Genomic DNA, 11,346 nt, shown 5'->3' on the forward strand with positions numbered 1-11,346 from the left:
CAAACGGTTATTCCCCAATTAATAATAAAGAAAATAAGTGAATGATGAAGAATAAGTAAAAGTTGGTGTGCCAATAGTAACTCAGTATTTTCAGTATTGAATCCCAATTTACATTGGTAATGGTTGTTATAAATAATAAAATGGCCTAATAAAAACATTCTTTATAATCCAAGAAATGTAATGGGTCCTAGTCATTAGCGGGTATTTGGAGTTATTATATTCCCAACAAATTATAAAATAAAAACATCACATCATCCTTTATAAAATCATGCCATAAATAAAATTATTATTTTTAAAATCATAGAACCACACAATCCATCTAAGATTATGTTCTGATATCGGAGTGGTTATATGAGAACGCTTTATGAAGACCAAATTAGATGGTATCTCTGCAGACTTGCAATCCATGCTTCCTGAAGGTCGAATTTAAGGTAGAATCATGAACATAAGTTGAATAATATTTCAGTTAAACATTCTGATTTAGATCAATATATCGACCCCAAAACACCAAATCTTTGAAAATGTTTTGAATTATGTTGAAATCTATTTGAAACGTTTTCAATATATTTCACTGAAACTCATAGTGCTGCTCTGATCTGATCTCCAAAAATCAATCATTAGAACCACTGTTCTGTTCTATCAACAAATGGGGTATAACCAGTTTTGGAGTGAGGGTTTGAGTCTACCAGCTGAAGAGACCCTTGACACCGTGATTCATTCAATCAAGTTTAGGTGGCAGGCCTCATCCATGTCACCACAATCTGATGGTGGTCAAGTAAACTATAGCCATAACTGTTGTATATATAATTTAAGTGTTTAAAATTCTAATTAATCAAAGCTTGAGACAACCAACAGCCTTGTTCTTGTTTTAACTAGATTTAAGAAAGGAAAAAAAAAAAAAGTCGGCAATATCTTTGAAGTTCAATTCTCTCATTGTAAAATGTCTTCCCCAGTCGAACTCACCAATTCAATTACTTTGACACACTCAACCAAAAATTACATCACCTGGTTTATATATTTGATTGAAGTGTCAAATACTCGGAATGTAGTTGAGGGACCCGCCGCACTGAAGCTACTGGAATCTTTGATGACAAGGAGGGAAGCACCAGGCGCTTCAATGAAGCACCTGAAATGGAACAGTGGGGGGTATGAGGGAAATCACCAGATCTTCTTTCTGACCCAAAAGAGGAGAATGACAACTCCAATCACGATGGCAACAGGGGCCCACTTCCGAATCAGAGCCTATTATGATCAGAGTCATGAAATCAGATACTGATCAGTGGTTAGTGATTGAAGAATCTTTTAGAAAATTGAATAATCAAAGACAGATGAACATAAAAAACGAAAATGAGGAAAGATGCTAGTTTGTTATTGCACAAAAATTTGGTTCATGAGATATTGAAATATTAAACCATGACTGATATGCAGAAAGCAATAAACTATATATAATTACATGAAAATGGTATGAACCTCATTTATATATATATGGGTTGGGTTATTTTGACAAAATCCTAGACAATATTGTAGACAAAGTTTTGTCTTATATGACTAAAAAGTTTCAAAATGGGCTGATTTTTTGTGAGGATGATCGCTATAGTGAGTAGATCATCCTCACAAAAAATCAGCCAATACTGAAATTTCTAACCCTAGTTTATAAACTAACGGTAAAAAATTGACGGTTCACTATTCTTCAACTTATAATCTAGGGTTAGAAATTTCAGAATTGGCTGATGTTTTGTGATGATGATCTTCTCACAATAGAGAACATCCTCACAAAAAATCAGCCCATTCCGAAACTTTTAGCCCATATAAGACAAAATACTTTGTCTAGAATGTTGTCTTGGACTTTGTGAAAATAACGCTACCCAATATATATATATGTACACCTTGAAGGGACTTTAATGCTTGTTTTCTTCAAAAACCAATTAATTAAATAACAATTGCACCACACCAAATGCTGCAATGCAAGAGAGGAAGTCAACCACATTATTTTACTAGTTTTTGATGGGTAAATTGTTTTATCGAAGAAACAGAAAAGGTATTAAAGAATGTAAGTCCCACACCTCCCTAACACAAGTCCTGTTGTGGATTTTTTATTACAACTTGAATTCAAATTCCAAAACAATGGATCATAAAATGAGTAGTAAAAGGGGCATAGTGCAATGGGTGGGTGTGTCAGGATTCAAAGAAACTAGAGAATCCTAACAATATTATACTTAGAATTCAACTAACCGAACTTAATCGAGTCTCAACAAGGTTAGGTTGGAACCCCTTCCCAAGGGCATTGTATGGAGTTTGTCACATGAAATTCAATCCAATGAAAGAACATTCATTCCAATAAAAAGAAACACAGTTTCCAGTCCCAGGGTAATGAATTGGGGCCTCTTTTTATTCATAGATGAGCAAGAAGAACCTCCTCCAACAGATATCAATTTCTTAATTTCTCCATTGCAAGAGAACTAAGTGTTAAGATCTACAGACAGACCTACATTGGGATTTGGCCGGCCATTTATGATTTACCACCCTCGATAACTTCCACATGGAGAAAATCCAAGAGCCATGCCCTTGGCCAAGAAGGATATTGAAGGGGTGGTACCTTGGGAGCCAAAACTTGCAAGAGTCAGAAATTGCAAAGAACACCTCAAGTTCCCTTGTGTTCCTGCCCATGCCCATGTCTAGACTAGGGCCTAGCTCGGTGCCACTTGTGTAGCACCTCACTGAGTCGACTCTCACTCGATGAATCAACTAAAAAAAAGGTCAAGTCATGGATGTATGTGTGTGCACCTCCCACTCTTGTGATTATCTGCCATGGGACTAAAGTATAGAAGTTCCTTATATGTAGGCAGATAGCGAGAATTGAAACCAAGACCCATAAAATAAAACCCAGGTGGCAGCAGGCCTCTAACCTCTACACCACTTAAAGATGGTATATGTTCCCAAGTGAAATCTTTTGTCACTTTCATTTTCCCAAGATCATTTTGAAACACAAAATCTAACATCTTCGATCAGTGAATTTACCAAAAAGGTTTACTTGAACAAATATAAAACTTTCCACAAAATAAAGCTCACCTGTCGATTTAGATCTCTCGCCTTATCAGCATAGATGCGAGATTCGGAGGTCAACCGGCTTGACATTTGACTGACCTCTACAAAATTTGAAACAATGAGAGATGTTATCACTGAATCAAAGATAATGGTATGTGTTGAACAAATATTCAAATTACAGAAAGAAACTAAAGAATCATGGTCTTTTAAAATTACTTGAATAAAAACGCTACAAAACAGATGTTAAGAGGGTATAACCAATGGAACCTAATGTGCATCCAAGGCAGAAAAGCAGTAAAAGGTACAATCCATTTCATATATAGTTAGTATAGTACAAATCAGTAAAACATCATTTGAAATAAACCAAGAGAAAGTAGTCTATCACATCCAGAAATATAGTACCAATGTCATATAATTTAGGGTCCCAAACTCAATATTTGTACGACCATATTCCACTTCACCAACTTGAATTCAAGTTCATCTCCATCTTGAGAAGTTGGCAATTGAAGTTAATAATAATCAGCATAAAGAACTAGCGTGTTTCATAGTTTAATTAAAAATTCAGCAAGTGATATTTAATCAATGATCATATCCTGATTTATTTTCCACTTAATAGTATAATATGTTGTGCAGATTCTTCTGAATCTAGTGGGAGAGAAATTAGAATTCTTCCATCTTAATTAACAAGAGGATGAAGCTTGGACCGATTTCCATGCATGCATAAAATCTGAGGTGGATGGATGTTGAGCCTCCAACAAGAAGGATGGGTTCACAGCAGAGCAACGGGAAGGCGGTGGTGGGGAGAAAGATCAGGCAGAATGAGTATTTCAGGCCTAAGAATTTTAATAAATAAATCTTCCCAAAAAACTTAATTTTTATAAGTCTCGCCATAAATATCAAGCATCAAAGATTAGTTGGATGAGGAATGAGGACTCTTCACTAAATTATGATAAATTTAATAAACAGACGGAAGAAACAAATTAAGGTAAAGGGGTACATTAAGGAGTACAAAGATCTGGCAGAGGTATTGCGACTCCGGGAGAACACACAAAGTGGGCAAACTTGGATTTAGTGGCAGGGATGTATAAAAATCACCAACGAAGTTAAATAAGTGTTGGAAATAATTCCTGGAAAAATCATTTTTGTATTTCCTTCTTCATTTAATAAAGTTGGTTACTTGGTTAAACATAATGTTACGTTTATGAACTTATGAGATGTATATCACTCTACTTTAAACTCAATAAGTTAGTTCGTGCATAATATTTGGGCATGTAGAAGCCCATAGGCCTAACTCATCCTCACAAAACCAGCTTGTAAGGTGAGGATTGCCCCAGGTTTATATGCAGCCCAAGGTCATGATACTCAGGCGAAGTAGGACTATCTCTTACACTCCCCCTCACGTGTAACATGACTCCTTCATCCCTGTGGTTACCCACTCCGATACCATGTAGAAGCCCATGGGCCTAACTCATTCTCACATAACCGGCTTGTAAGGTGAGGATTGCCCCAGGTTTATATACAGCCCAAGGTCATGATACGCAGGCGATGTGGGGCTATCTCTTACAGGGCACAGGGCATTTTCTCTTTTGTTGATCATGAGATGATCAGTCAATGATGCATAAGATGTCATTAAGGTCCTCAAGCTATGTTGAAGGTTGGCTAAGAGATTGGCTTCAGGCTGACATGGAAGAATTGGCTTAGCAGTTCCTTATACCTGAAATTGTCACAGCCAGGGATGAGAATGGGCACTTCAGTTATATGGATATCATGGTGTTGGTATGTTTTCCTTAAATGATTAGTAACTAAGTCTCAAGCTATCGTAATGGTGATGCATGCAACACTTGGATGCTTAATTGTACATTAAAACCTACTATCACTTAGAAAGCTTATCATCAACAAACTTGGGTCAAAAGACCCTTAGACCAGAGGAGCTTGCTAGTTACTAAGTGGATATTTGCTGGCGTTGATTGCACTTAAAAGGCTGATCCATGAAATGGGGTATGTTAGGTTATCAAAGATCTGCTTAAATAACAATAAGTTTCCAACAAGGAATCCATACCCATTAAATCGGAGAATATCCAACATTAGATATGTTGTGTTATTCAAGTACCTAGTTGATCATAAGTTTATACAAGGGACCTATCTTGGTAAAATATATAACTCCAGGGATGCAGTCACAATATAATATCTCACATCACTTGCAATTCTACAACCCACTAATATTGGTCGACTAGTTGGTTTTGGGAAGTCTGCAATAGGATATCTCAAAGAAATCTGTGTCTACTCTCCTACTGGATAACTTCATCCTTTTTCCCAAATAAATGAGGACCAAAGTAGTCAATCCTAAAATTTAGGACATCAAGAGTTGCTCACCCTAAAGTATGGGACGTCTAAGACCGCCTGGGACCCAATGCTTGACAAATCCCTAAATATTTGGGGAAAAAAAAGTTGCTCGCCAAATATGTGGGTATGTGGGACGTCCAAGCTAGTGGGACCTGTGCTTTGACTTAACTAGTGATACCAATGAGTTGGGCGTCCAATGCTATTTACTCATATTTTTTCTGAAAATTGGTTTTCTAATTGAAGTCAACTTAGTGTCCCAATTGTATTTAGAGAACTGTTTATATTTGATAAATACATGAGTAAGGGACAGCTAGGGTCACTGATCGTGAATCGGGTTTTGTAGAACTGTGTCAAGCACACCAAACCTACATTGTGAGGGATGACCTCAATGTGAGAAACAGACAATGTAAAACTCTATTGTTGGAAGAGAAAAATGATCCACGAATAGTAGATATTGCGCTTTGGAGGATCATTTTTTATCAAATCATACAAAGAAAATTGGGATTGATTATTCAAATCAGAGGTAATTAACCTTTTCTTTCGATGGACAGGATCTCAAAGTTACCAAATTAATTGTGTCAATCTAATGTGCGGGATTAATAGTTGCCTTTTGTGCTTGAGTGATGCAGAATCCACAAATGACATTCTTCTCCATTGCAAGTTCTCTTTTGGAATTTGGGCGCATTTCTTTAGTGTGTTCGGTGTATCGACTTGCATGCCTAAAATGGTTAGAGAACATTTTGGGTCTTTGTCTACCATTGGTTATTATTTCTTAGGCGCAAAGAGATTGTTGTGGAGTATTGACTCTGTTTGCTATTTGTTGGAGAATATGGAAAGAGCACAATAGCCTCACTTTCGTTGAAAGAGCGAAGGATTGTAAGGAAGTGTCTTTGGATATTTTGAGCCTCGTATTTTTTTGGTCCAAAGTGTTCAAGGAGTTTAGAGGGATTTTCTTTCAAGACTTTGTGGGCAATTGGGATAGAGTCTGCCGTATTACTATGGAATAGGCCATTTTGTATTGGTTCGTGCTTGGTTGGTCATCTCGGCCGACCTCGCTCTTATGAATGAATATTTGCTTTTAAAAAAAGAAAACTATGGTTTCTCATTTTATTGGTGTAAAATTCCATTGAATTTAAGGGTGTTCTTTTTGAGGACTTTTTGTTTAAATGGGTCAGAGTTTGTATTGGGGTGATTGTTGTTTACTAGCTTGTCCCCAGGTCCTCTTTCCCAAGGCTTTTCATCGTTGTACCCTCTGCTGGTTATCTCAACCAGCAGCTTTATTTAAAACAATCTTTACTCAAAAAAAAAAAAAAAAAGATGCAATCTGTATTTCTTCAAATCTGACCAAAAATTGTTTGTCTTTCTGCAAGTTTTTGAAATATTGCAAGAAAAACCTAGTGATTTCTACAATAACGAAGAATTAGTGATCTCAATTAAATATTTTTATGAGTATGTTTATGTCCAAAGCCTATGATATTTATGAACCATATCAAATGCATTCATTCCTACCTTTGGGTCTTTGCCAAACTCCATGCATCGATGTCAAAATACATAGTCCACTTCCACAGTTCAACATTCTTAATTTAACATATCTATCCAAATAAAATAAAATAATAATCTTAATTTAAAACAATTTCCTTCCACAAATGAACAAATTACATGCAATAAATGAGACAGGTAATTAAAAAGGAAGATCAAGATGAGCTTACGGTCCAACTTTTCACCGACACCAAGAACTTCCTGCACATTGCGAGTCATTATTTGATGGACTTCATAAAGTTCGTCATTCAGCTTTGCAAGGTTCCGCTGAGTACGGGTATCCAAGTAAAGTTTCTTTGTCTTTTGAATGAATGTATCTTTCAAACAAAGCAAAGAAAAAAAAAATCAAAAATGAACATATATAGCAGAAAAGCAATAAGCAATAAAGGGAAAATCTTTGGGAAAAGGCTGAGAACAAATAACAAATTGCATACAAGAGGACATACCAAATTTAATAAATGCATAAGGCCTGGCAGCAGTTTCAATCTGACTCCCATTGACTGTTTCAAATTCATTTTTGAGATCTTCTAGGTATTGAAAAGCAAGTTTCTTTGGATAAGAACGATCACACATTGTTAAGTAACACACACGGCCTTCAATAATATAGCTGTACCTCTGAGTCAAGCTAACACATTATATATCATTCTTTGAATACCAAGACCAATATAGGCAAGGATGACAGCAATGATGGCTATCAGATCCATAAATGTTTTAAAAAAAAAATGTAAGAAAAATGTTCATATGGGGAAAAAAGCATCATATATCATAGGTTAAAGGATACTGGAAAACATAAGGACCCGTTTCAACTGACATTCTCGAAGCTTCATTATGGCCTTTTGACAGGTTCTTGAACAAAGCCTTGGCCTGCTGCTTGTAGAATTCAGCATCTTTCTGATCACGTCCATCATCCAATCCTTCGGCTAATGGAAGGCCATCAGTAACACGAGCTATCATTGTCAGCTTCACCATCTTCACTATATAACTTCTGAAGTTATATGATCACCAATCAAACTGTGCCAAATAAGAAAAGGATCCACCTAATATAGTAAGTATTGGGTGGAGGTGACTGGCAGTTGGAGATATAATTATCCAGCATATTCAATATAGAAAAGTTAAATTTAAAAAGAACCAAAACAAAGGATTCTGACTAAAACACTTTATGTCAAAGCTTCTAACCTATAAACTATAAATTATGATCGGCCCTTGCAACAGGCTTGATATGGTACTATTTCCTATGTCACATCAAGACAAGTTCATTCGTCCACACAAAACCGTCCATGTACGAATAAAAGATTTTATAGCTACCATAGCCCTTGCTTCCTCAGGTTCAAATCCAAGGTGACAAGTCATGATTCTGCCAAGATATCAGCATATTTGGGTTTTATGGTCAAGAGTACAATAAGTCAATTTGTAATATTTTCCAAAGAAGGATCCAACAAATGACCATAGTCGTTGAATAGCAATAGAGCTAAAGCTATAGATAACATATAACACCACAAATAGCAGTAGCCAGCTGTGTCCATATTTGACATTAATGACCTCTTCATGTACTCTCCAAACACTAACACCATAAATAGAATTAGCCAATAGCCACACTTGTGTACCATCACCAGTTGTGTCCACAATATTTGCCAATAATAACCTCTCCTTCAGTGGTTACATGGCTCCTCCAGAAAGTCCACAGCCATTCCTCCAAGAGCACCTTGGTTATCAGTATTAACGGTCTAAAATCAAGGCCTCACTCAACCTTCTAATTGCATGCCTTGTTCAAATCTGCTATACGGTACTTCTATTTATCTTTATCATTCCAAAAGAAGCCTCACTAGTTTCTTAATATTCGACACTACAAAAGCTGAAATAGATAACAAGGAAAAGAAATATGATTGGGTGCCTGACAACATACTCCTTATAGGAATTATCCTACCAAATTTCAAGAGATAAACTTACTTCCATGCCATTGATCTACCTTCAAAGCACTCAATCACCAAATCCCAAAGAGCTTTGGATCAGTAATTTGTGCCCATAGGAAGACCAAGATACTTAAAAAGAAACCAGAGCAATTTGCAACCCAAAGCACCAGCTAACATATTGATGTCTGCAAACTCTTCAACGCCAATAACCTCATTTTTTATGAGATTCATAGAGACATGGAACGGCTCCAGCAAGTATCGCAATAGTGCTGCTGCTTATGGCTAGAGTTATAATAAATCATAAAACCATTCATGAATCGAAGGTAATAAATAACACTAGGATTTCCTTAGTCGTTCAGATAAGTTCAGTTGGATCTTCTGCAACTATTTATGTTAATAAAAGGCCATCTTTGAATCAAACACTTGCTTTGGTCTCTGTTTTTAGGGCCATAACTCTTTACCTAAAACTAATGATATTAAATATTTTCCACATGTTCGTTATGGGTTCCTTCTAGCCATAAACACTGCTGCATTTTTTAATTTATTGTCAGTTTATTAGATTTTTCATGAAATTGAATTCAACACTTATCTAGCCAATGTACTTCTCTTGCGACCATTTCAGAAGACAAGGGTGGAGCATTTCGTAGAAATTCAGATATTTCATTTCATTCTGAGATCGAAATTTTAGAAATTTCAACAAATTTTAGATAAGTTTCATAATATTTTCAAGAAATTTAGAATTATCAGGATTTTATTTTGATTTTGGACAGAATCTAAATTAATGTTGAAGCGGAGTTACCATCAGATCCATCATTTGATGGGATCCACTCATTTAGGGGATCTTCAAGAGTCTGATCCAATCTTCGTTTGTTTCCTCTTTAATTCATGGTTTCAATGTTAAATTTAGAGAATCAATACTAAAAATAATATAAAAAACACATAAATTACGAAAAACAAAAGCCTGATTATGATTTAGCAGAAATAGATACCTTTCTTGCTTCGATCTTTTCGCCTGTCTGTTCTTGCAGATCCTCTCTTTCGTTTCTTTCTAGGGTTTGATAATTGACATAGTAGAATTATACCAGAGAAAGAAAGAGAGAATTTCTAGGGTTTTGCAGAGATTGTAATTTGTAAGAAAATAGAGAGAAGAGAAGAGAGAGAGAGAAGAAATCGGACGTATATATATACGAGCAATACGACTCAGATGGAAGGAAAATCAAAAGTTTCTTAGAGATCTGTAAAAGAGTTTAATTGATATTTTTAGGAATCTTTATGCATACTATCCCATCTCAGCCGTAGGTTTGACGCTGTGAATGAATCTCTATGAATACTGTCCCATCTCCACATGTAACAGTCATCCTGAGGAGAACGTCCTCCCTAAGTATATACCGCGTATGACGTGTCTGACTATTTGTCCAAGTGGGGTCTTGATTCTGGATACTTTAAATGACAACTTACTGTACTCGAACTCGAAGAGTTAGCTAACATTAGCTAACTTCATATTGCTATGTCCACTTAGGGTTGTCAATGGGTCGGATTGGAACTAAATTGGTAATGATCCGGAAAGTAATTTACAAGATCCGAGCCAGATCTGGGCCGATCCGAATCTGTCACATTTAGTTCCAGATCCAAACCAATATAATGTTTGTTGTTCTTGGTCCAATTTTATCTGATCGAAGAAGTCAATATTTTTGGATATGTTCTAATTCAATCCTTTTGTAAAATATATTATATATTTAAATAAAATACATACGATAATGTCAGGAAAATTACTTAAAGGACCTCGCGGAGGGACTTCTTTCTAAATAGTCCCTGAGTATTCAGGGTTAGTTGAACTTGACATTTAGGTGTTGTTTGTTAAACTGAAAAAAATAAGTGCTGAATAGCATTAAGCGCTGAAACTTATAAGCGCGGAATTTAAGTGCAGAAAAAGTTGTTTGTTTAGATGCTGAATCATGTTTGTTACACATTGCTGAAACTGATAAATTGTCTTGTTACCCTTACAATCATATTATACATTGTTTACATGTTTCAAATGCTTATTTATTATCAAACACAATAAAATATATTATTTCTTATAAAATTAAAATATAATTTATTTTTAAATAATAAATAATACTCAAATCTTCAATTTATACATAATAATTTCTATTTATAAAAGTCCACAATGTCAAATTAAAAATAATAATGTCATACAAGTCACCAAAATTTGAAATCAATTTTAAAAGAACTTAATTTTGGATGAATAATATTCGATGGAAATGAAGGATGTATAATTATAAAAGCACCCTATGAATTAATAAGGGCAACCCACACTATAGCCATTTTTTGTTTTGTTTTATATGGATTAAAGTTTTTGGAATGAGCAAATTTTTAGTGAGGATGGTTTATATGATATAGAGATCATCCTCACCAAAAATCAGCCTATTTTGAAACTTCTAACTTGTTAAAAATAGTTTTAAAAAAAAATGGAAAATTTACGGTTCTTGAACTTGTTTTGATAGGGTTA

At 35.3% G+C, this 11,346-nt stretch overlaps 1 protein-coding gene across 3 annotated transcripts; it reads right to left on the bottom strand.

Annotated features, from left to right (window-relative positions):
* Nucleotides 1-783: 783 nt before the first annotated feature.
* Nucleotides 784-10,027, bottom strand: LOC147410161 (25.3 kDa vesicle transport protein SEC22-1). Of its 3 annotated transcripts, XM_086432404.1 has the most exons (7): nucleotides 9,827-10,027; nucleotides 8,104-8,281; nucleotides 7,709-7,938; nucleotides 7,374-7,534; nucleotides 7,098-7,244; nucleotides 3,070-3,146; nucleotides 784-1,242 (listed from the first exon to the last, which is right to left on the bottom strand). In XM_086432404.1, exons 3-7 carry the CDS (start codon nucleotides 7,894-7,896, stop codon nucleotides 1,159-1,161), a joined length of 657 nt encoding a protein of 218 aa, XP_086288530.1. In that variant the 5' UTR covers nucleotides 7,897-7,938; nucleotides 8,104-8,281; nucleotides 9,827-10,027; the 3' UTR covers nucleotides 784-1,158. The 3 variants fall into 3 exon arrangements, with proteins under 3 accessions (XP_086288530.1, XP_086288529.1, XP_086288531.1); XM_086432403.1 differs by lacking the exon at nucleotides 8,104-8,281 and having other exon boundaries at nucleotides 9,827-10,025; XM_086432405.1 differs by lacking the exons at nucleotides 8,104-8,281; nucleotides 9,827-10,027 and having other exon boundaries at nucleotides 7,709-7,964.
* Between the last annotated feature and the right edge of the window lie 1,319 nt (nucleotides 10,028-11,346).

This window comes from Akebia trifoliata, chromosome 2, assembly GCF_017979445.1.
Source record: "Akebia trifoliata isolate Shusen 1 chromosome 2, ASM1797944v1, whole genome shotgun sequence".
Taxonomy (NCBI): Eukaryota; Viridiplantae; Streptophyta; class Magnoliopsida; order Ranunculales; family Lardizabalaceae; genus Akebia; species Akebia trifoliata.

Coding starts and splice junctions, on each gene's coding strand:
- LOC147410161 (XM_086432404.1), bottom strand. CDS start 7,896: ATGGTGAAGCTGACAATGATAGCTCGTGTTACTGATGGCCTTCCATTA. Junction 7,535..7,708: donor ACGGGTCCTTATGTTTTCCA/GTATCCTTTAAC, acceptor TCAGAGGTACAG/CTATATTATTGAAGGCCGTG. Junction 7,245..7,373: donor TTATGCATTTATTAAATTTG/GTATGTCCTCTT, acceptor TTTGTTTGAAAG/ATACATTCATTCAAAAGACA.